Below are 25,391 nucleotides of genomic sequence, written 5' to 3'. Positions count from 1 at the left end.
CTTACCACCGGAATATCTTAATTCAACACATTTGTGGTGATTTCGTAAAAGCACAAAAAAAACAAAGAGAATGGATATTTAATTACAATTTGTTTAAAAAAGGAGAGAAAAAAAAATCTTAAAACCACACAAATTTGGGTATTATAACAAGCATTTAAACAGAAATCTTATTTAAAATAACTGTTGCACTTTATTATGAAGGTTGGAAAAAAATGCTTCATTTTATTCTCAGGATATTTTTCATGCACATTAAGTCTACACAATCTACTTTTTTTTGTACTTACTTTGATTAACTTCTGTTTCCTCTAAACAGCATCATTTTAGTTATTTTATTATTATTGATATATTATCAATTAACATTCTTGTTAATGTCATAAAAATGAGAGAAATCAGAGAAAAGTCCACACTTCCTTACAAAACCACTGGATGGCGTCAAAGCCCACGTGACAAACTGCATTGTAAATGACAAACCTTCCGAACATATCCCAAAAAAACAAACCTTCAAATCGAGCACAAAAGCAAATAGTTTGTCTACAAGCTTTATTGGTACTTTATTGGTTTATTTTTCACAATGCATTCCACAGACAGTCTTCAGCATATTTTCATCAAAACTGAAATCTTTTACAAATGACCTGCATGAAGAAACAGCGCTTGATGTTTGCAAGTTTTTAAGAGCGTGAGCCGTTTCAGGTATTCGATCCACGATGGAGACGGCAAAATCTGCAAACATGTTGATTTTTGACATGACAGGAAGGTGATAGGCCGACAGCATACCTTCTAGTTCACCTTTTTTTTTTTTTTTACTTAACGGCTAAAAACAATGAATAGTTGGGTGCAATATGCCGTAACAGATCCCTTTGTAGACATGTGTGAAATAAAACTGCTCTTAAACTCTGCTACAGAAGAATAGAAGCCTCTTCACCTCTAACATGATTTAATTGCATCAACTTAAACACAGTTACACCACAACACCACTGTGTTCTATCACGCCAAGTACAAACAAAATAGGGAAAAAAGAAAATAGCTAAAATCAAAAGACTTGTGAAGGAACTTCATCATCAAAACAATTCATACTGAAATGAATCAAAATGGCCTTCAAACAAGGTGAACGCTTCACTGACCGAATAATAAATGGAAAAAAAAACCTCATCGATTCCTGCCTTCGCTGACATGGAGTTCCTCGGACTACATTCTGTAATGGTGTTACGTAGCTGCGTTTAAACATGGACAACTAGCTCTACTCTGAAAGACAGTGACGACTCTGCTTGTGAGAGAAACTCATAGGTTTAAAAAGGATTCATTCTCAGTTATGCTAACATTTCAAACACTGGGGGAGGGGGGATAAAGTTTACATTGCATCGTCTAAGGCCTTTTTCCAAACCAAACACGATTCTGTCCGTTTTCTCGTTCCAACATCACTTCTCGTGCACAGAATTAACACACAATCTAACTTTCTTCACTCTGTCTTTGGCTTTGCTCCGGGAATCTTGGCCTGGACCCTGTTAATGGCACAGAAACAAAAGAATATGACTACAGCCCATGAGGAACATGAAAAGCACACGTTTAAACTAAATAAATAAAACAAGTCATAAAAAGTAACATTGTAAAAAAACTATAAAAAAAAAACTATTAATATATACACAGACATGCATGTATATCTATATTAGAGCTGTCAAATCACTTAATCACACCTAACAAAAGTTATACACACACAAAAATACATATTCATACACATGTATATTTTTATTTACATATATGTATGCATATTTTTGTTAGATGATATATAGATAGTCTCTACAATATGATAAAAAAAATGTCTGAAAAGCCGCTACTTTTGAATGGCCTTAAATGGACAAACAAAATTACAATGCGTGTATCTGCTGAAATTTTTGAGGGGTACACTAATATACACCAATATATAGATTCCATAAAAAAGCCACAGGTGTCAGTTTTTAGAATGAAATAAAAAATTAAATGACAGCAATGTGGTGCATTTGCTCCCTTTTGAACATTTACAGATTTATATGGTCAGGGTTACTTTAGTGTAGCTAAAACTAAAAAAAAAAGAAAAGAAAAAAGATTTATAAAATAATTAATAAAAATGTATTATATTAATAAAAATATTTTTTTTTTTACTAAATAGTTATTGTAGTATCATTAAGTATTTTTTTGTCATATATATATAGTACAATTGTATTCATCAAAACCAAATTATCATAAAACACTATTTTGTCTGGTTCATTGAGGAAATCACCAGTTGCCATGCAAACAGACTTACTTTCCCACAACATCTTTGATTTGCTTGTTCACCAGTCCATAGTAATGGTCAATTTGTGCCTGTATTAGGAATAAGGACGAATAATTACCGCATTCAGGTGAACATTATAGATGTATTATGCGTTTATTGACAATGAAGACTCCAATAAACACTTAATATACCAAGACAGCTGCCTCAGCCGGAGGTTAACATTGCATTCACAAGTCAAATAGACGTACCTGATGCTTTTCATAGACCACTGGCCAACTGAAAGCCCCTATGAGACCTAAAGAAAGAACACATTTTGAACATAATGCCATATTCTGACAGGTGACAATTTGACAGCAAAAAATTACAATGCATCAATTTAAAAACAGGACTATATTCCCAAAATAGACATACCCAAAATAAGAAGGGTGAGACCATTGAACAAGGCACCAACATAGGTCAGGATCCACATGAGAACTGCAAACTGAGAAGAGAAAACCACGTGTCAACATACAAGCAGAGTACAACAGGCCAGAGGAAACGCTTTAGTCACATGTGACAAATGCATTTGACACTTATGCTCATTAGAAAAAAGTAAGCTTCATCTTTTGAAATAAGTTTAAATGTACTTTGTAGACATTCTGAAACTTTATCAACTCAAACCTCTTCCCAGAGCCAAGTTGCACTTTTCCACTGTTTCAAAAATGTGAAGAAGAAGAAGAAGAAGAAGAAGAAGAAGAAGAAGAAGAAGAAGAAGAAGAAGAAGAAGAAGAAGAAGAAGAAGAAGAAGAAGAAGAAGAAGAAGAAGAAGAAGAAGAAGAAGAAGAAGAAGAAGAAGAAGAAGAAGAAGAAGAAGAAGAAGAAGAAGAAGAAGAAGAAGAAGCTATTCTTTGATGCTTTCTATTCACCAAATACAAAAAAAGCATGGTTTCCACACAAAAAAAAGGGAAAAAAAAGAATAAGCAGCACAACTTTGAAAAGAAATGTTTAAGTAGCAAATCATGTGATGAATCATGTGACATTGAAGACTGGAGTAATGATGCTGAAAATTCGGCTTTGCGTTACAGGAAATAAATAGAATTTTAAATACAAAAGTTTTTCAAATATTTCACTATATTACCATTTTTACTGTATTTTTTAAATCACAAACAGTATTGGTGAGCAGACTTGTAATTACCATTTTTAATGTTTGGGTGAACAACTTTTCACTTTAAGAGTCAAAAAGAGGGTAAAAAGTCATGAAAAATGCTTAATAACTAACCGTTTTCATAAACTGACATCATAAACATCAAACGCATTTCACTTGAACTAAAATAGAATAAAAGAAAGGCATGCCGACACTTTTTTTGCAAGCTGACCCAACAAATGGCAGAACCTGTTCAAAACCCACCGGCACATAAACGGTTGCTCGTAACAGGACACGTCACTCAATATAGCCGCCTGACCACAGAGAGACTGAATGCTGTAGAAGACCTCCAGAGCTCTGAAAGGGCAGCGGGGTCTGGCTGTAACTCGACCCATAGCTCATAACCAACACCCCCTTCACAGGGCAGTAAATCTCCATACACGGACGCTTCCATCCACTGGGCTCCCCTGCGTTTGAGACGTGTGCCAATGCAGCGCCAAGAAAAGCCATGAGGTGCTGATTTAACATTAATGTTAGTGGTGCTTTTCCATTACGCCATAAACTTTGCTTAGAACAGGGCGACTCAATGTCAGACATTTTGACGCAAGATTAAGAAGCGCTTAACCCAGGATTTAGTATACCAGAGTCTAAGTTGTGCTCTTATGACCTTTAGTTCTGAAAATTCACTGTCTATAAGCTATAAATGGTTGATGACAGCAGAAGTAACATTAATATTTTCAATGTTTTGTTTAGGGATTTACCGAATTCCTTAATTTACCAAAGCATCAATTTTCAGTTTCACGCCAAAATTGTTTCGGTCAAGGATTTTGGCCCTTAAAAACCGTGACGTTTAAAGGTGAAGTAAGTGATTTCTTAGAAACACTGTTGATATTTGAAATCAACCTAAACAAGCACACCCCTCCCTTCATTGCTCCGCTCCCAAAATGCACGAACACGGAATGCAAGAGTGGATGTCTCTTGATTATATCTGAGGCGAAGTAAAATAATGCTTCACGAAAAATAAAGTGAAGATATAGGCCTGCAAATCTTGGTTCTGTGAAACATAGCAAAACCAATATTGCTCATGTACATAAACAACATCCATTTATTTACCTCAAGAAAGCCATTCAATGTCCATATTTTTCTAGTTAGCTAGAGAGCAGTATTTTGCTAAATGCACTGTATTACATATTATATTTTTACTTAACCTGTTAGTAATGTCTTCATTTTTTTTAAACATTTGAATAAATCTGTCTTCAATTTCTTGGTGAAATATAAACATTTTTACATTAAAAAGTTCATATAAAAATTGCCTTGTGTGCAATAAATTATTTGTGTGTTGATTATTAAATAAACTTTAGTTTAATTTTCTGAAAATTAAAATGTCAGTGTTTAGTTCATTCATGAAATTAATGTAAAAACCTAATATTAAAATAAGTGGTTTTCGGTCTTTAGGTTTAAATCTTTAGGTTTTCGGCCAAGTGCATCCTCAATTTCGGTTACGGCCCAGTGCGGTGCGTCACTAATTATTTATTTTAATAATTTACAATCACTTATATTTTTATACATTTCAAAAACAAATAGTTTTTTAAAATGTTTAAATGTGTGATACATTACATCATAGCATTATAATCAATTTGTGGTTTAAGACATTTTGGTGCATCACTAGACTTCATATGCCACAATAGCTGAACTAAATACGCAAAACGCATTAGTAGCGCATACAGTTCTTTTTGAATGGCCCACTCATTAGAACTAGAATGCCCTCAACATGGCAACGCGGGCATTAGAGCAACAACGCATAGTGAGCTGGAAAGTGTAGTTCAGCTATTCATTCAAGATCATTCAGCCCTGCAGCTAACCTTGTCATGTGACAGCCTTCTAAAAGAGCATCACATGACTAAAGAGTGGCATTCCTCAATGCTACATCACAGATGATTATTTAACCCCACCGCCCCACCCCCCACAAAAAAAGCGAGAGCGATCTTTTTGGCACCATTTCTATCCCATCAGAGCTCAGTCCAAATCCCCTCAGCCTGATCAACAAAGGCTGCTTTGTGGAGCCGTTCATGACACTCTCGCAAAACAAGAGCAAACACCCCAGACCTGACCACCAACCCAATCAAGAATACAGTTAAAACAGTAATATTGTGAAATATTAGCATTTTAAACTTTGAATACATTTTAAAATGTCAACTTTCAGCTTCATTACTCCAGTCTTCAGTGTCACATGATCCTTCAGAAATCATTCTAATATGATTGATTTGATGCTCAAGAAACATTTCTTATTATTATCAATGTTGAAAACAATTGTGCTGCTTATTGTTTGTGGAAACTTTTTTTTTACGATTCTTTAATAGATAGAAAGTTAAACAAAAACAGCATTTATTAAAAATAGAAATCTTTGTAACAAAATGTCTTTACTGTCACTTATGTCCTTGCGGAAAAGAAGTATAAATAGACTTGAATGGTAGCGTACAAACTACTCACTCATGAAAATAGAAGCGGAATAGAAGTATAAATGGACTTGAACGTGAGGATTCAATTAAAAGATACAAAAGCAGAACTGTTTTACCCTTTCCTTTTTTGACACTAAAGGCCAATTTCTAGCTTAATTCTTCAGGGGGGAAAAATCTTGATATCAAATTAAGCATTAACTGTACAGTTTACAAGGGCATTAATGTTCACCCACCTCAACAACATAAAACGTCAAGACAACAAGATTTATTTCCCAGTCTTCACCCTGAGAGCAGTTATGGAGCGCCAAATCAAATAAAAGAGCATAAGCTGAGAGAGAACGATCAGGATTCTTCTAGAACAAACCTTGAGCGAGTCCACCAGATCCTCCACCAGGAAGAGTCGTCGCAGCTCTTTAACAACAGTGTTGATGTGCACCAGAACTGTGTCACTGTACTTATGGACCGTCTCCGTAGGGATCGCGATATCCTTATCCAGATACATCCTGTACAGAAGACAGAAGGTTTACCGTGAGACTAAAGCTCAGTTTTATGAACCTAGTGAGCAAGCAAGACATTGAAATTTCATGATAAAACACAAATTATCATGACATTTATGATTAATGCCCTTTTTAGCTCGCCATCAAGTTAGGAAGACAATGACATTTAACTAGTTTTACAATCCTTCCTTTTCTTACAGGAAGAGCTGCACGATTAATCGTTAAAAGATTTGCAATCTTGATCCAAACACCCACGCAATCTTATTTTTTAATGTCAACAATTCAGCTGTCTATTAAGCCTTTGAAAAGTATGATTGATCACGGAGGAACATTCAAATCTGCGTTCACGCTGACGCTGACCCAGAGAGAGCAGTTGTCATGCATTGGTATGAAACAGCTCCTCAAATAGTCTTTTCAACCATACCATATCATTATTTCTGTCTTACAATAATTCATATTAAATCATAAAAGTACTGGGATAAATGTTTATAGTTTGGATAAACAATGTGTGATTTCTACAGCAATCAAAATAGAGTAAATCATCTTTTGAAACTTGACACTTCAAGTAAAGATTACATCAGTTACATCATTACACCAGTAGGTGGCGACTGACAAATGTATTTATTGAATCATTTATTCAAGAGTCATTCAAAAACGCTGATTTATCCAGAAGGTGTAATGAAACAAGTGAAGTCTTTATGAGTCAGTCATTGAATCACTCATTAAAACAGTTTTTTTTTTTTTTTTTTTTAAATAATAAACTTTGTTTAGTTGTCTATTCAGAATCATGGGAGAATATATATATATATATACACAGTAGTCAACATTTCAAGTGGATCAAAACCTTTCATCAAGGTTATACATGAATTTTGAATACCCGTTCTTGTCCTTTTTATATCCACTTCAAATGTTGACTACTGTGTGTGTGTGTGCGTTTGTGTGTGTTATGTAACGGTTCTCTGTAAAAGAACGTTTAAAGCTCCACTGTAATTTTTTTAAGTTGATTCTTAGCAAAAAACACTTTGTTCTTTCAAAATGATATGTGCTCATTAATGTGTAATTACTTCTACCAACTAATCAAGTATTCTCGTAAGCGTAGAATCTGCTATTTAGAATACATACGAGCGAGTCGCTCGAATGGCGGCAGCCATGTTGCGCCTCCATCTTGAAAATACATTAGCCAAAGAGGGACATACCTGGAAATTCAAGCTTCGCCTTTCGCGTTTTTACACTCAGTGGCGCCGTGACGAATATACGAGGGAGAGATTACTCGCGACTGCCGGCAGATTTGAAATAATACAGCCACCGTAGGAGTTAAAATGCCCTCGGAATGGGAGGGGCTAGAAAGTAATATTCAGTTGGTAGTCAAACAATTTCACCGCTAGATGGGAGAAAATCCTACACAGTGTAGCTTTAAAGTGTAAATCAACCCCTGGTCAGAGCCTGACTCCACCCACTGGCAATATTTGAAAAATGCTGTAAAAGTGGGCAGAGCCCAGCGGAGATAGAGAGGACGAACTGAGGGCGGGGCTGAGCGGGGGGCGTGCACCTGAGACCCGCAGATTGACACATAGGCGTAATTTGCCGGTGGGACATGTCCCCACCACTTTTTGCCAGGGTCGATTGCGTCCCCACCACTTTTGAAACATCTCGTGGCACGAATGTACCAATACAAATAAATAAAACATGCCCAGTTAACTCTAGCAGAGCATTCATTTTGTTCGTTTGTTAAATAAGAGGCGATCTAGCGCTAAAATGTGTTGTTTTTGAAATCAAGGTGATCAAAGTGCTCGTTGCCGCTGCGATCAGTGGTACGTACAGGACGCGCGCTTCAATACGTTGCGAAGAGACTACCTATTCGTTCCGGTGAAATCACAAAACAAACTGCAAAACCTCTGACACGCTTGGCAAAAGATTTTTCATTCACGTGAAAATTTGAACATTAGATCTCATTAAACGACAAATTAAACACAATGTACTATTTTAAATGATTGCTGGACATCGTAATGTTATCGTACATGCATCTGATTTATGATTTAGCATCTCTCATCAATTCGAGCCGCTGGCTCAAACCGCGGTCTTAACTCCCGATGCCGACGATGCTAGCGAAGGGTGTGGAAGGGCCTAAAGAGGGCAGCACTCAGACGTTTTTACACCATATACTGTAGAATTAAAACATTTTATACCCAAATGTCAAAACATTTACTCGAATCAATGAAAACAGCACTAATAAAGCCCCAGTCTTACAGATCATTAACTAAAAAGTTGTTTTAGGGCTTAGTTACCCTTTAAAAAAATAAAAAAATAAATCAAACCGTACCGTTCTCCGTTTTAAATTTGACGACCCATCTATAATATGGTTTGTTAAATAACACGTAAAACAGACAGGGTTAGGCTAATGTGTAATGTAACCATTTGTGTGGTACAAGGAGTTGCTGCCAATAGAGCATTTCAAACTACAGGCCATTGCACACCGAGTCCGAAATTCGCATCCGAAATTTTCACACGTTAAAAAAAAAAATTCGACCTCACGTTGTGTCAATCACGCTTGCACACTGTCTACGAAACTTTCGTCCGTAATAAAAAAACTCGGATCAGGTTCGATTTTCTGCGTTTTTCGCATCCACAGCCAGTCTTTTGAGAGGTTTTTTGACAATTCAGAGCCACCATACAAGCGAACGACAAAATCGAGCAGCCAATTCGATTACTAATCATGTATTATTTGGGTATAAAATATAACCTGTATACAGCTGTTCTGTCTGCCCAGCGCTTCCGCCGGCCGTGTGTGTGTGTGTGCGTGCGTGCGTGCACAGTGTGCGTGTAGGTAGGCTATGTGTATGCGCGTGTGTGTGCCCATACCTTAGACATATACTGCCAGTCTCTGTTCAGGATCGATTGGTTCACGGAAATTGGTGGTCTTCTTTTTAATATGTGGCTCCAGTATCGCTAGCAAAGCATCAAACTGTTCCACTGACATTCTGAGGTAAATTTTGAATCGTTTGGGATAATTTCGCAACTCCTTGATAAGGATAAACTCTCCTTCCTCTCGGCGCAATCTCAGGATTGGATCGACCCAATATTTCCTCTTTCTTTTTCTCTTTTTAAGAAGAAAGAGGGCAACAAAATCATCCTCACCGCTTGACGAATCCATTTTGTATTTTTTGCGTTTTTTCCCGCAAAGGTTTAATAAATACGCATCGGACTCAGTGTGCAAGGTTTCTGTGCGTGACGAATTTTAAGGCTGACGAACACGAAAAAACGCATACGAAAATTTCGGACTCAGTGTGCAATGGCCTTACCACTTATGAGCTTCCATTTCAATTATAATGTTGCCTTTGCTGTTTGTTTACTAGTCAGCTACTTTCAAAGCAGCTCACTAGGTTTTGGAGCCGAGCCTAGCAGTTTGATCAAAATTAAGTGTATGAAAACACCAATATTGCAACCACTTCACTTCCAAAACAACTTCAAGAATCTTGAAGTGCTCAGATTTGTGTCGTTCCACGTCTGTTTCACAGCAGAGGGCTTAATTTTGGAAGGGAGTCAAAGCCAACAACGCGTAACACCTCCTGTAAGCCCAGAAGCTAAGCTCCACAGATCTACCTCCTTACATAAACTGGAACACAAACTGATCAAAGCAGGATTACCCTAAACGTTTTACACTCAGGCGGCGCAAAGTGAACAAAACATGGAGTGGAAAAATGTGAGCCTGATCCCGTCACGATATGCATGCAACAACTGTGTGCGTTCCTCACTTGAAGGGGTGTCCATCCTCTGACTTCTGAACAGCCTGTAAAATGCCTTTGTATATCCTGAAGGAGATGGTGACAGACAGCAGGGCAAGGGCCACGTAGGAGAGAACACTGATAATACTGCAGATGCTGAGGGACAGCAGCAGGAACAGACTGGCTCCGAACACCACCCCCGTCCTCTGCAGATCTCGCCAGTACAGCAGGTCCACCACTGCCGGCAGAAAGAAGAGTTACGGCAACCCTCAACAGACAGATGATGAAACTTTTGGGATTAAAGGGATAGATCACCTAAAAAAATGATTAAATTACTCGCCCTCATGTTGTTTCAAACCTGCAAGACATCTTCAGAACAGAAATGAAGATATTTTAATGAAATCGGAGAGCTTTCTGTCCCTCCATTGACAGCTACGCAACTACCGCTTTGACACTTCATGTGAACAAAAGCCTAAATTCAATCTGTTCATCGTATAAAGCGATCACATCTCTTCGGAAAGATTGGACTAAACCGCTCGATTCATATGGATTAGCTTTACGATCTCTTTATGAACTTTTTCGGAGTGTCAGAGTGGTAGTTGCGTAGCTGTCAATGGAGGGACAGAAATATCTCAGGTTTCATTAAAATAGCTTCATTCCTGTTCTGAAGATGAACGAAAGTCTTACGGGTTTGGAACAACATGAGGGGGAGTAGATGACAGAATTTTCATTTTTGGTTGAACTATTTCTTTAATACAAAAAGGAATGAACACTTTTAAAAGCACATCCATATAAGCATGTTAACCCAATTTTCATAAGCAACAAATTCTCATCTCGTGACCTTAATTTTTGTGATTATTGCGAAAGCACATGAATGAGAATTAAGGAGCTAAATTACTTTGTAGAACAAAAAACAAATGGATTTACATTAAGGTCTCTTTAGTATACATTAGTGAAAGCATTAAAAAACAATGAGCCATACATTATAATATTTACTGACCTATAATGTTAGAAAATAAAAATACAACTGTTCATTGTTAGTTCATGTTAGCTCAGGTTTATTAAACAATATGGTTACCCTTTACAATAAGGTCTCATTTGTTACCATTGGTTAATGTTTAACTAACATTAACTGAGAAATATATGCGTTATAGTATTTTTGTTACCATTAGTTAATAAAAATACAACCACTCATGTTTGTTCATGTTAGTTCACAGTGCATTACTTTTGATTTTAATAATGTTATTTTCAACAATCTAATATAAATGCTGTAGAAGTATTATTCATTATTAGTCCATGTTAACTAATGCAGCTATCCAATGAAACCTTATCGTAAAGTGTTATCAATAATTTTAACAGATACAACTTTTGATTTAAATAAAAGGGTAAACATTGAAATTAACAAAGATTAAGAAATGCTTTAGAAGTGTTTTTTAATCGTTGGTTCATGTTAACTAATGTAGTTAACGAACGTGAACAAACTGAAACTTTGTAAAGCGTTACCGACAAATTCAAATTTGATATGGTTATTTATAATATAACATTTCTTGATAACAACGATATGCAAAAATGATTACTTAAAATACTCTGACATGTTAAAAAATTATAGCAGACATATCCAATAACAATTGACAAGCTGTAGATCTTCAGAAGTGATGTTAGGTCAAATTACTTCAGTTAGTTGTCAAATCAGACATTTAGTCAACAATGTTGATAATATCAGAATTACCAACTATTTATCAATTAACATTACACCTTTATTTTGGAATAACCAGAATAAACCAGAATACAAATCTTAATCAGAATATGTACATGTAAACATGGCCAGTGTTTAAGAAGTTTAAGAGCAGGAAAGAGAATAATTAAATGGGAAAACTGCTATGGATGGTTATGGCTTCACAGATGAGCATGTGGAACAAATCATTTTAATATACAAATGACTTGTGACCACACTGAACATCAAACATAAGGCACACATTCATCAAGGACACCATGGCATGTTTCATGGTGTGATCATGTTCAATTCTGACTTTACAGCAAACCTAGTCTGTCCTGGCTAGAGGGAGGATAAAAATAGGACAGAAACCTCACAGTCAGTCAATGACCCTTCAATAATTAAACCTAATCTACTATGTGCCAACATATCTGATCAGAGTTCATGACAAGTCAGCATGCATGCACTCTTCTCTCACTGCTTTTCTAAAACACAAACATCATCATCCACACAAAAAACCAGTGTATTTAATCAATAACTGAGAAACACTTTGGTTTGTACAGCAGAACATGCTGCCCTTCCTCTTGTACTCTTGCCAACAGACCGTTGCATAAGCTTATCGAAACTGAACAGTTCACAAAAAGTACTTATGTGCCACATTTTCGAAATTTAACACAATGCATGCATATCTGCTCATAAATATTAATGTGTACTATTATAATGCACCCGTCAAAATACGACAAGTCGAGCGGCCTTATCAAATCCCCCGGAATAAAACCTGCATTTTATCATCATGATTTCATTCTGAATAACGACAGTGTTTCTAAACACACTTTGCAATATAAATGCACATAAATCAACAGTGGCACGTGGAGGAGGGACGCAATTACAGGCCGTTTAAAGGTCTAACTCACTAACTAACCTTGTTTGGAATCCATCTCGCTCATCTGCGATCAGACAGCCTGGGCCAAGAACACACGAGAAGCACGCGACTTCAATGACAAATGGTAGTTCCGGTTGAATGGGATGATAAAACAAAAGTCCCTCAGTAATCCAGTACATAAAAGTCCGCTTATGTCCGAGTCATAAGAGTTGGCTCAAATAAATGTAAAAAAAAACCAAACAAACAAAAAAAAAAAAACCCCACCGTCCAACGCTAATATGGATTGCAAGAGAGAACGTGTTGATGGATAGATTACATATACACTACATTTTAAAAGTCTGGGGTCGGTAAAACAAAAATTGTTTTTAAACATAAATGTTGGCTGCATTTATTTAATTAAAAATACAGTAAAATGTAATATTGTGAAATAACACTACAATTTAAATGAACTCTTTTCTATTTGAATACATTTTAAAATGTAATTAATTCCTGTGGTGAATTTTCAGCATCATTACTCTGATCTTCAGTGTCTCGATTCTCCAGAAATCATTCTAATATGATGATTTGCTGCTCAAGAAATATAATCAAATGTTGAAAAGAGTTGTGTTGTGAAATAATTTTGAAGAAATCGTGTTACTTTTTTCTTTGATGAATAGGCAGTTTAGAACAGGATTTATTTGAAATAGAAATCTTTTGTAACATTATAAATATCTTTACGGTCACCTTTGATCAATTTAATGTGTTCTTGCTAAATAAAAGTTTGGGGTTTTTTTATCTTACTGACCCAACACTTTTGAACAGTACAGTAGTACAGAATAAAACAGTAGTGCATTACATGAAATATCTAAGACTAAATGGTCGAGAACCAGTGATAAGTATAACCAGTTAACTTATTTGTTTCTCATCGTTACTCAAAACGAACTATAAAGTGTTTCTGAAACCGAATGTACAATGACGAGACAGAATGACAAATCTGGACTCAAAATGGCCAAATCTTATCCAGTCACCATATTTCACAGGCCCTGAAGTCAGACACAATGTATCCATCCAGGAAACAAAACGTAAGCCAACATTCAAAAGAGTTCACAGAAGTTTACATCCGTCTTCATTACATGTTCCCAGCTTGATTTCATTGTCACAATCAGTGCCAACTTGCATAAACAATTTAAATAGCAATGCAGGCCCCTCCCGAACATCTGAGAACAGCTAGAATGCAATGACAAACGATGCCAAACACACAAAAATTATAAATAAAACTAAATTAATTGTTGCTTAAAGCAGCAGTGACATACTCATGTGGGAAATGCTGCATAGTATATTTGTCAACTTCTTTTGAAATGCACTGAATTCAATATATATACAGTCAGTTCAACATTTTGTGCAGCAAACAGGCAGTTTGCCAATAGCATTCTCTGGCAGAGGGATAAATGCTTGCCGTTGCAATATGCTTTGTAATCAAGACATCCCAGACCATTTACTCAGGGCAACTAGAACATTCTCTCCCACAAGAACCTTTGCAAGACCACAAAACCAAGCAAAACTCACTCACAGCTTCCCCTAATAACATTTATGGACAAGGCAAGCAGAAAAATTATCATTTTAGTTCATTTTTAGGCCGATTAGGGCAAAACAAGCATATACCCTGTTCTTTCCAGTGCTTTATCTCCATCCCAGAGGTTGTCATAGAAGTCGTGTTATCTGAATTGGCGTGCATCTGTCATACATTCCAGTCAAGAGTCTGCAGAAGAGGTGGTCAGGAGTGAGGAAGGAGGTACGAGTCTCTGGCTGGGGCAGGACAGGACTGAAGGGTAGAGAGAGACGCTACGGCTCTCCTAGCAGATCACGTTCTGCAAAGGCCAGCACTGCGGAGGTCAGCTGACCACATTCAAAGGTGTTGAACGCGGTGTACTAGTAACATGAGGTTTCAGCTGGATCATACTAAATGGCCTCATTTGGGTTCACATATGAACTACATCACAAAAATGACATCCACAGTTAGCAAAACGGATGTTATTTTTGACCTGTCCGCAGTACCTCAGTTATTATGAGTGTTTTTAGAAGAAACATTTAGATGTAGGAGTAGGGTGGGCATTGACACATATTTCATGATGCAATAGATTCATTTGTACATATCAGGTACTATAAACATGTTAATTTTAGCAACAAAAAAAAATCTTTGAGAAATTGACAACTTATTTCTATAAAAACATTTAAATTGCACATAAGAGCTTTTTATTACAATAATAAAACTATAAATTTAAATTTTTAATGACAATTATGTTTTACTACTACACATTTGTATGGTGGTTGTCATGAACACTTGTTTTCATGATGGATTTATTCAAACTTACATCAAATATTGAAGAACAGATTAAGTCAAAATATAATGAATATTTAATATAGTGCATATATTTAGCAAAATGCTCTGTAGGGTTAAATAAAAACTAAAACTAAATCCTAAATCGTAGTAAAAAAAATAAAATAATAAAAGGTGACAAAGGCTAATAACAAAATGACTAAATATTACACAAATTAAGACAAAGATAGAAAATACAAAAATAAAAGCCCATTCCAAATATGAATAAACCTTTTAGTTTCATGACCTGGAAGACATAATTTGTCCCAACATTTAAAAATTTGAGATGGCACAAAGATATTTATTAGCACTTGAACAACATTTATCTGGTTAAATAGTTCAAAGTTAAATAAAAGAAGGGAAAAAAAAACTTTTCATAAATAATGACCTACATGCAATAGAATTATGTAGCTGGTGTGTGCAATAATCTGGTTTGGGCCCAAATGAAAACCAAGAGAGTCTTGGTTTAGTCATGACATTCATTTGTATCAAAATTGGCACTTTTTCTGCTTTGGGTAACAGATTGTTATTCGGACACAGTCTGCCCTTTAGACTGTAACGTTTATGACAGGCTTTCATTGAAGCATCGATGTATAATGGATGATTTATGAAGCCCGTTGTGGCTATCATGGGTCATTGCGTTTTCTGAGTAAACTAAATGACTTGTGTTCAGTCGGTTGTTTACAATAGGTATAGGCTATGTGAACATTAAGTATTTGATACTAGGCTAAAAACAACATTTTATTCGGATTTTTAGATATACCTATTAATTTGAACACATTTTATTTTAATCTAAATAAATCGGCTGACACGAAACTGCTTGCACAAATATTCCACACGATGGCAGTATAGGGACGCAATCAAGATGACGTTGAAACATTTGACAATTTCTCAATGATCATCGTAGCATAATGCAGGTGGTAAGTTACACGCACGCAGTAAAGTGGGTAAAACACTTATTTTTAATAAGAACCACATTAGATAAGGACTTATTCTATGGTATTTTACAGATTGTAATCCGTTCGTACCCATAAGCATCCGTTCAAAAACTATGCCAAGCAATATAAATAGGAGAATTAAATTTGATCAAAACAACAAACTGTGTTAGTGCATTAGACAAAATAGGTAAAAAGTCACTTAGTCTTGATTAATGCATGTAACGTGAATTATTTAAACGGAACTGACGTCATGTCAATACTGGTGTTACATGTTGGGTGGATAACTTGGCTTAAAAGTTTATATTGATAACATTTTTTATTCGGTGGAGGTGGTGATGACACTTAGATCCCTGATTGAAAATCAAATCTGAATGATAAGTTTCAAATGCATTATGTACTTACATGAACACGAAGATTTAGATGGTGTGACTGTTTTCTTCTCTTCTTTTTCTTCTGATTTTGTCGGTTTTGTTGTTGCATCTCCAAATGCACCGATCAGTGCTGGCTTGGCAGCTTCTGGTTCTGGTTTAGAGGAGGATGGTGGTTCTGGTTCTGGGTCTGAAAAGTCCAGCAGAGGCTCTTCGGTACGTGGCAGTGTGGACCTGTGCCTCTCGAGCGCATCTTTCGCTCCTCCGGCCAGATCTAAAATATCATCATCCACCTCTTGAACATCCGCCGCTGCCTCTCTAAGCGAGAAATCAGTCGCTTCATCCAGCAGAGTTTTCACGTGTTTGTCTGCTCGGTGTTCTTCTTCTTCGTGCTGCAAGCCATATGAAGGTGTCGTGGAGCTTATTTGATCATCCATTGTTAACAATAATTTTACACCGCTATATAAAAGTAACTTTTTCAAAACGAGTCCTTTTGATTTAAGAAAATGTCTTTTCAAAACTTTCTTTAGCACACCAGCGAGAGTACGACAGGTTGAACGCGGGCCTAAACCGCAGAAACGGCGCAGTTGTTTGACTAGAGAGACGCTTAGTTAGGGGAAGTGTATGTAAATTTGACTAACTCTTTTATTGGCTGAACAGTGAAAAGAGGCGGTTCGGTGACGCCCAAACACCTCCATACGTGCAACACTACGCTAAATAGGGTATTTGATTGGGTGAGCAGTGAAAGTGGGCGGGATATAGCCGCGCCCATACTTTCTCTTCCTGAACAGAAAAGTATGTGGAAAATGGCCGAGTGATGCATTTCAAACAGCTTACAATTCACAAATGCACTGGTTGTATTTGTTTTTATGTAGATGATAGGTTGATACAGTACCGGTCAAAAGTTTTGAAACATTACTATTTTTAATGTTTTTGAAAAAAGTATCTTATGCTTATCAAGCCTGCATTTATTTGATCAAAAGTAGACCTACAGAAAAAGAAAAAAAAACAATATTATGAAATAAAATTACAATTTAAAATAATGGTTTTATATTTTAAAATACTTTAAAATGTGCGCAAAGCTGAATTTTCATCAGCCATTACTTCAGTCTTCAGTGTCACATGATATGCACATGATATTATGCTGATTTGTTGTTGTATTGATACTCCGTTATTATCAATGTTGGAAACAGTTGTGCTGCTTAATACTTTTTTTTTTTTTTTTTTTTTTGGAACCTGTGATACTTTTTTCAGGATTCATTGACTAATAGAAAAAAGAAAATAAATGATTCAATATAGAAATCTTTTCAATTTAAATCTTCACTATCACTTTTTTTTTACAATTTAACACATCCTTGCTGAATAAAAGTATTCATTACTTTCAAAATAGAAAGAAAAAAATTACTGTCCCCAAACTTTTGAACGGTATAGGCCTAGTGTATATTGTTTCAAAGGATTTCTATTTTAAATAAATGCTGTTCTTTTTTATTATTATTATTCATCAAAGAATCCTGAAAAAAGGTATCACACAAAAGAGTATATTCAAATAGAAAACCATTATTTTAAATTGTAATTATATTTGTTTTGATCAAATAAATGCAGGCTTGATGAGCACAAGAGAGCACAAATAGTAATGTTTCCAAACATTTGACCAATATAGACTATAAATATTCTCTCTCTCTCTCTGTAAAGGTTCAATAAAGTCTGAACATTGTGTACTTGACTAACATGACTACATATGGAATGTAAATGTTATCTTTGTCACGGTCAAAAGATCGATCAACAAAGGAATCCAGGCGGATCCAGATACTGTGATCTGCATGAGACAGCTTGTAAAATTACAAGAATTACTTGCAAAATGTACACCTTTGTGTCTCTATGATATCCCATCTCGGGTCCCTCCTTTCGTGGAAACTGTACGTCTGATTACTTGAAAAATTGTGTGCACTTAAAACCCCTAACCCTATAAGCAAAAGCAACAGGAATAGTGATGCAAGCCTTAGCAAGCACCACTTATGGCCAAAAGTAGCACAATTTATGAGCTATAAATTGGTCATCAGCTGTTTTATAATAATCAGTTGATCTTTTAAGTCTTCCTGCAGATTCTGGTGAGTCAGTGCATGTCTGCTGGGCAGATGTCATTGTCTGTCCCCGGTGTGAAAAGGAGACAAAGGCAGATTTGAGGGATAGTTTGTCCTCTCCAGATACTGCAGTCTCCATTGTCATTGGGGAAGCAAAGTGCCAAACCAGTTCTGAGGGGTCTTTGTGCTGCACTGAGTCATGCTGGGCTGACTGTAACTGGCCCATCTCCTCTATTGATCGATTACTCGTAGGGATGTTTGATATACATCATCTATGGGTGAGTTCTTTGGATTGTGCCAAAAGACTAGCCATAATCCATATTAACGTCTGTAAAAGAAAGGAAGCAGAAATATATTTTTTAGATCTTGGATTAAATACAGTTAAAATATTAGCTTTAATCATCTCACTCATTTTGCTGATTCATAACAGTTATCTTGAAATCCATTTTAATGACTAGTCATTGTTATTTCCCAGAACACAAGCTCTATCATCTTAGTCATAGCGAGGGGAAAAGGGAGTCTCCCAGACATTCCTTTATTAAACATTCTGAATCATGATCTTCAATCATCTAAGGTTTGTAATTATATGTTCTAATGAAGCAATCAAGGTCACTTATAGGCACTCAAGGTCATGCTATACTGTTTCAATTTACAAGCATGGCTTTGCAGCCTATACATTGGTGATTAACTAATGAAAATATTAATTACACTAATTTCCAAGAAATCATTGTTTTATTATGCAAATATATTAAATGACATGCTTACTGACATGTAAATTATGTCAGAGATAGGGAGGAGGAGACGTCCCACTCATAGAAATCTGATCAGTTTAATATTTGCTCTCTCTCTCTCTCTCTGTCAAGATATTTCAGGATTTTTTGGGAGTAAAATTAGTCTTCTTCTGTTCAGGGTGTTTTGTGGGTTTGCCATTCCAAATTTGGAAGAAGAATCTGGCTGGTATTTATTACTGAGTTTTGCAGGTCAATGAACTGTGATCTTCACAGCATTAAATTGGGGTGTGGCTTCACTTGGCAATGAAAACAATGTCTTATCACTCTGCTGATCTGAACTTCCTCAACTATTTCAACCTAATTAAGAGTACAGTACGAACATTTGTCATGGCTTAGGGGGTTTCTCCAGTAAACTGGTTTGTTGGCAGAAACCAGATTCATTATAACTGCTGAGATGTTTCTGCAGACAGCACTAAATGTTCATGCATCATAGAAATAATGAGAATAAACTTCCCCACTGAAGAGTAAACAGAGTTTTAAAAGGGGGAAATTAATTCCTCTCATGCAGTGTTGTTTTTGTTAACTAAAACTATTACAATCATTTTGGTAACTGAAATAAAGCTGAAATCAATCCTCCTTCCAATTCTGATTCACCAAAAAATAAAATGAAAATGTATTCAAAATAATTCAAATCCTTAATAAATACTTCATTGGTCTGTACTTTATAACACTGCCCTATAATGTCATTCCAAACCTATATGCTAATTATTCAGGGGAACATAAATGTAATGTAGAATGTTCAAGCTGCTCTTTTTATAGCCTATTATAATGATTCATGGTCAGTACAGCATATAATGAAGTGCCATAAAAGCAGACTATGTGCTATATTTTAAGTATACTGCAGAATACAGAGAAAAGAATAAAGATGATTAGATTTAAGAGCTGTAGCAGATTTCTCAAGAGCTACATGAATGTAGGCTATACATGGCAATGATGTGCTAAAACCGGAAAAGGTTTTCCTTTGCATTTTTGAAAAGTTTTCAACATTGTCAAAACAATCCCCGTAAAAAAATTTATTTTTTTTTTTTTTTTTACAGTCTGGTTCACACTGATCCACAAAAACGACTAAAAACGCTGTATTTTGTATTTCAGGCCAGTAGATGGCGTTTGTAAAGAAACTTTGTAAAGAAACACTGAACACATAATATGCATGCTCATGACGTAAACGTTTTCACAAATTCATGTTTTTGTAGTTTACACAGACAATAACGGAATCATTTTCAAAAACTTGCACTTACCAGTTTTCAAAAGTTTGCGTTTTCAGGCCAACAAAACATGTTACCATATACAATAAACGTCCAAAATGCGTAAAAGGTTTTCTATTTTTAGTTGGTGTCGTGTAAACGGTCCTGAAGGGTTTTTCCAAAAAGTCTGTGTTGTATGTGAAAAATGACAGCACATGGGTTTCGAAACAACATGAGGTTGAATAAATGTTTAAAATCTATTCCTTTAAAGTGGTTAAATACTCAAATGAGTATTTAATTAAATTATTTTGCAAAGTTATTTTTTCACCCCTTAAGCATGCATCTAGTCATCAGCTTCAGTGCCAGTTTGAGTGCATGTGTGTACATTTTATCTACACTGAAAGTATGCAATGAATCCCAGCTCATTGTAACTTTTATCTAACATTATCTTTTGACTATAGTATTCCCACAAGCAGAGATACCTGATCTCATGAGTGCATGGCCTCTGCTCTCTCATGTCAAGTCTACACTGCAGTTTAGATTTTGGCTCTGCAGCTGTGTTCTGTATCTACTTGTACTCAGTATCTCTATCTACCCCTAATCATTTATCACAGACAGAGACAGACCTGTTTTTGGAACACTTCGTGTTGTGGCACACATGGTTTACAGGCTGCTTTCTTCATGGTGCAACTCTATAACATTCATGCAGCACCTAAAGGTGTCAACAGTAATCACTCATGCCTGCTCGGTCAGTTGTCTCGCATCTAAAGACCATTGCATGTTTGTGTGTAAAAGGAGTATTTATGTGGTACATTCTTTTAAAAGGTGCTGACCTCTATATGAGAACATGCTGTTCAAAAACACATCACACTCGTCCAGATCTGGATGCACTAAAGCAAAGAGCTCCATTTCCTTATTCTGCTTCTGCAGAGAAAAATATTCGATTTTTGGCAATGAGAGATGAAGCAAGAGCCATGTTATGCAAAGGCTGTTGCCTGTGGTTACAAAACCAAGATTACACAATATGCACATAACTGGCCGAGCATTGAGCAAGTTAAAGGAGTAAATTGGCCAACAACCATTTGCTCTAACAAGGGCTGGAAAGGATGTATTATGTAATACAACAAAGAGGTAGAAAAATTGGCATGCTTGTCAGACCTGACATAAGGAGGACTTTGTTGGACATTTCATGCATGTGAAAGTCCTCTGAGCCCACCGAATGCATCAAGTTATCATGACTGACTGAACTGAACTGAATCCATTTTCATTTCTGGTGAGCAACCATAGACATGAGCAACCATAGACAGTGTGCGAGCAACACTCAAATCCTCTTTCAACATGCAGTGCCAACACTTGTTATAGCGCCCCTGGTGGTGTCCATACATTTCTCCCACGTACACTCACACATTCACGAAATATGTATTCTAAAACAGCACATAAGCAGTTAATAGCAAAGTTTTCGTTTATAATAATAATAATAAACACAATTCATTAAAAAATCTTGAGCTTTTTTTTTTATTTATCTATGAGGCAAAACTGTTCTGAGAAAACCGACTTCTTATATTGTGAAAATGAAAACTCATTATGTTATTGTTCATATTTATATCTTACACTACGTAAATTTACGGCGTCTATACAACATTAAAATTTAACATCGTCAGAAGTGTTAAATATAATGTCTCTGTCTCACTTTTTCTTCGCCTCATTTTCCCTTCAGGCAGTTCACCGGGCAGCCTTTACAGGGCTGAAGAGCACATTGTACCGTTTGAAGGACCCTTTTCGGTTTCCGCCATCTCAGAGCTGGTGGTGAGTTACTGGCACGAACGAATAATAACGAAATAAATATGATATTCGTTTATAAATATGCTTTAACTTTATCCAGAAACATTCATATGCTTTATACACAGGTGGCTTGCACATCAAGATGCAGATTTTCGTGAAAACCCTCACGGGGAAAACCATCACCCTCGAGGTGAGGCGCAGATGAGCCGCACGAGACAGCTCGACACTTTATTATTTGATTTAATTTCAGCGTTTAACTACGTGAGGCCACGTTATTTTGCATTTTAGCAATCTTTAAATACAATAGTATAGGATATGTAATGTTATAACGTAAGCAAAGGCATTTTTTTTTTATTGTTTTACGGAAGCCCTAAATAATGCTAATGCTATGTCATGTGGCACATTAGAAGAGACTGGAAACAAATGGAAAATGTGTCTACAACTTGATGTTTTAAGAAAATAATAATATTAGGAATATTTAAATTCAGTTATGCTTTTTTTTTTTTTTTTACTACAATAGCCCCCTGATTTACAGCTACTATTCTAACATTAATGTATGTGTAACGCTTTATAGGAAGGTTGAACAATACTTAAACTTCATTTATTTATTTTAATGTTTGCGTGACCATTTACTAATACATTAAGGTTAAAAGTTGTATCTGTTAACATTAATGCAACATTAAAACTAACATTATCATGCCCTAACAATGTATTGTCCATTGTTAATGTTTGTTAGTGATTTAACTAATATTAACAAATGAGACCATATTGTAAAGCATTACCAATGTATGATAGGTGCCAGATGCAGTTTATGCATTGGTCTTTTTATCTTTTCTTTCTTTCTTCAGGTAAAATAGGTATCAGTTTAAATTTAAAGATGTTAACTTTAAACAAAAGAAAGAAAAATAAACTAAAAATGTCAGACAAAATCAGTTTGTGATTTGAAAAAAGGTCTCCTTTTACATTATAATTGATTTGGACAACTATTGCTTTAATGCACATTGTGCGATTTTGGGCTGTCCTAGATTTCTGTGGTCGTGTGAGAGCGGTTCAAAGATGGCCGTAGTAACAGTTTTGCGACCAAAGATATCCTGCGATCAATTTTCTGACAGTGTCATAAATTTAGCATGATCATCTCAGTGTGTTAGCTACTCCTAGCCTGTAAACATGCAACATGAAATGGCGTATTGATCAATGTGACACTGTACTAAAACTATTCACTTCAAGCTCCATTTGCAAAATTGGCATGCCAGGTTGGCCTCTCTTCCCTAGCCACGACCACGTTTATATTCTCCTCTTTTACTACCTCCTTTTTTTCAGCGCACATATAAACCACAATTGCCAATGCGATTCATCTAGCTCTATTTGTTTACCACTTGCACCTGCTTATGACATTTTCTTTTATACAAACTTGTGCCGTAGCCTACGATTCAATAGGTGTCATCATCGTACAGTCTACATACATTTCGTACTCAAGTTTATTAGATCCATGTTGTACAGTGTGGTTTGTAATGTATAGAATAGCCGAAATCGCAGCAGGCATTAGTGCAGTTTACTGTTATGTAATCTCTATTGGCCTCAATGTTTTATAGGTTGAGCCCTCTGATACTATTGAAAATGTCAAGGCAAAGATTCAAGATAAGGAAGGTAAGTTGTGTGTGCAATGATGTGAACTACAAACTAAAAGTAAGTGAAGACTAAAGACTGACTGCTAAATGTCTTGAATGCAGGAATCCCTCCTGATCAGCAGAGATTGATCTTTGCTGGGAAACAGCTGGAGGACGGACGCACCCTGTCTGACTACAACATTCAGAAGGTCAGTGAATAAACATCCAAGCTGAATGATCATTCACATTTGAAGGTTCTCAATCGCCATCATACTGCACTGCTCAGGTTTTCAAATAATGTAACAGACTATAAAGCATCCAAATGAACATTGCGCTCGTTCATCCAGGAGTCCACTCTGCATCTCGTGCTGAGACTGCGTGGTGGTGCTAAGAAGAGGAAGAAGAAGTCCTACACCACTCCCAAGAAGAACAAGCACAAGAGAAAGAAGGTCAAGCTCGCTGTGCTTAAATATTACAAGGTAGGTCACCTGTCAGGCATGTATCCTGTGCTCTGCTTTGGGAGTTGTCAGTATGAACTCTAAGTTGTCTGTCTTGATCCTCAGGTTGATGAGAACGGCAAGATCCACCGTCTGCGCCGTGAGTGTCCCGCGGATGAGTGTGGAGCCGGGGTGTTCATGGCCAGCCACTTTGACCGTCATTACTGCGGGAAGTGCTGCCTGACTTACTGCTTCAACAAACCAGAGGACAAGTGAAGTACGGTCCTGACAATATGCCCTGTGTTTATCACAGAAGAGTCTGGTCTGGAGTTCGTACTTTGTAAATAAAGTTGTGGCCTGCCACATTTAAAAATGAATCTCTCGTCTCCTGATTAATATCACTTCTTGTTTTGTTTTTTGAACCTATTACACTGACATGAATAAATAGAAATTTGATTCTTGGTAACAGGACATGCAGACTACTTTAGTAACAAAGTATAATTTAGAGGTTGTCTTTTTGCATTTTAATATTCAGTCCCACTTTATATTGGGAGTATTATGTACTAACATTTAAATTTGACCCTATGCACGTAGTGTGTACTTGATTTTACTATGTACTTGCATATTTTAGGAATACCTATATGTAATTACAACTGTTATTAATATCTGTAATTACATTTAAAATTACACTTGACCCCACCCCTTAAATCTACCCATGTTACCAAGCCTGTCCTTAACCATACCAGTCACCCACCTTAATAGCAGCAAAGGTGTTTTGCAATAGAATATGAGCACAATAAATGTTGTACTTATTTTTTGATGAAAGTACATAGTAGTTAGACACCTATTCACCTAAATAGGAAGTGTGACCTAATATTCTTAACATTTAATGTGACTTAAATGAATATTAGTTTTTTTCCTTTTGTGGAAAGACTGGAGTAAGGATGCTGAAAATTCAGTTTTGCATCACAGAAATAAAATAAATGTAAATATATTTATATAAAAAAATCCTAATTTTCCATAATCCATAATTTTTTACTGATCAAATAAAAACATCCTTGGTGAGCATAAGAGACTTTAAAAGAACTTATTCTTAAAAAAGTAATTATTCCTTTACTTTTGACCAGTATTGTATGTATATATTCTATATATTACTGTAAGTAATATAAGTACTGTTTAATATATTATGAAAGCTCTATTG

At 36.0% G+C, this 25,391-nt stretch overlaps 2 protein-coding genes across 5 annotated transcripts; one reads left to right on the top strand and one right to left on the bottom strand.

The window, feature by feature from the left end:
• Positions 1–523: 523 nt before the first annotated feature.
• rtn4a (reticulon 4a) lies at positions 524–16,969 on the bottom strand. 3 transcript variants are annotated; one of them, XM_084129882.1, is made up of 7 exons: positions 16,343–16,969; positions 10,080–10,287; positions 6,195–6,333; positions 2,660–2,729; positions 2,497–2,543; positions 2,279–2,337; positions 524–1,499 (listed from the first exon to the last, which is right to left on the bottom strand). In XM_084129882.1, exons 1-7 carry the CDS (start codon positions 16,743–16,745, stop codon positions 1,457–1,459), a joined length of 969 nt encoding a protein of 322 aa, XP_083986008.1. In that variant the 5' UTR covers positions 16,746–16,969; the 3' UTR covers positions 524–1,456. The 3 variants fall into 3 exon arrangements, with proteins under 3 accessions (XP_083986008.1, XP_083986009.1, XP_083986010.1); XM_084129883.1 differs by lacking the exon at positions 16,343–16,969 and adding an exon at positions 14,288–14,495; XM_084129884.1 differs by lacking the exon at positions 16,343–16,969 and adding an exon at positions 12,686–12,862.
• On the top strand, positions 15,638–24,567 carry rps27a (ribosomal protein S27a). Of its 2 annotated transcripts, XM_084129887.1 has the most exons (7): positions 15,638–15,922; positions 22,082–22,170; positions 22,272–22,336; positions 23,739–23,793; positions 23,877–23,962; positions 24,101–24,232; positions 24,317–24,567. In XM_084129887.1, exons 3-7 carry the CDS (start codon positions 22,289–22,291, stop codon positions 24,464–24,466), a joined length of 471 nt encoding a protein of 156 aa, XP_083986013.1. In that variant the 5' UTR covers positions 15,638–15,922; positions 22,082–22,170; positions 22,272–22,288; the 3' UTR covers positions 24,467–24,567. The 2 variants fall into 2 exon arrangements, with proteins under 2 accessions (XP_083986013.1, XP_083986014.1); XM_084129888.1 differs by lacking the exon at positions 15,638–15,922 and having other exon boundaries at positions 22,144–22,170; positions 22,247–22,336.
• The last annotated feature ends 824 nt before the right edge of the window (positions 24,568–25,391 follow it).

This window comes from Abramis brama (assembly GCF_963993115.1).
Source record: "Abramis brama genome assembly, chromosome: 11".
Lineage (NCBI taxonomy): Eukaryota > Metazoa > Chordata > Actinopteri > Cypriniformes > Leuciscidae > Abramis > Abramis brama.
Note: the sequence above shows the minus strand (reverse complement) of the source record. Positions and strands in the feature narration are given on the sequence as shown.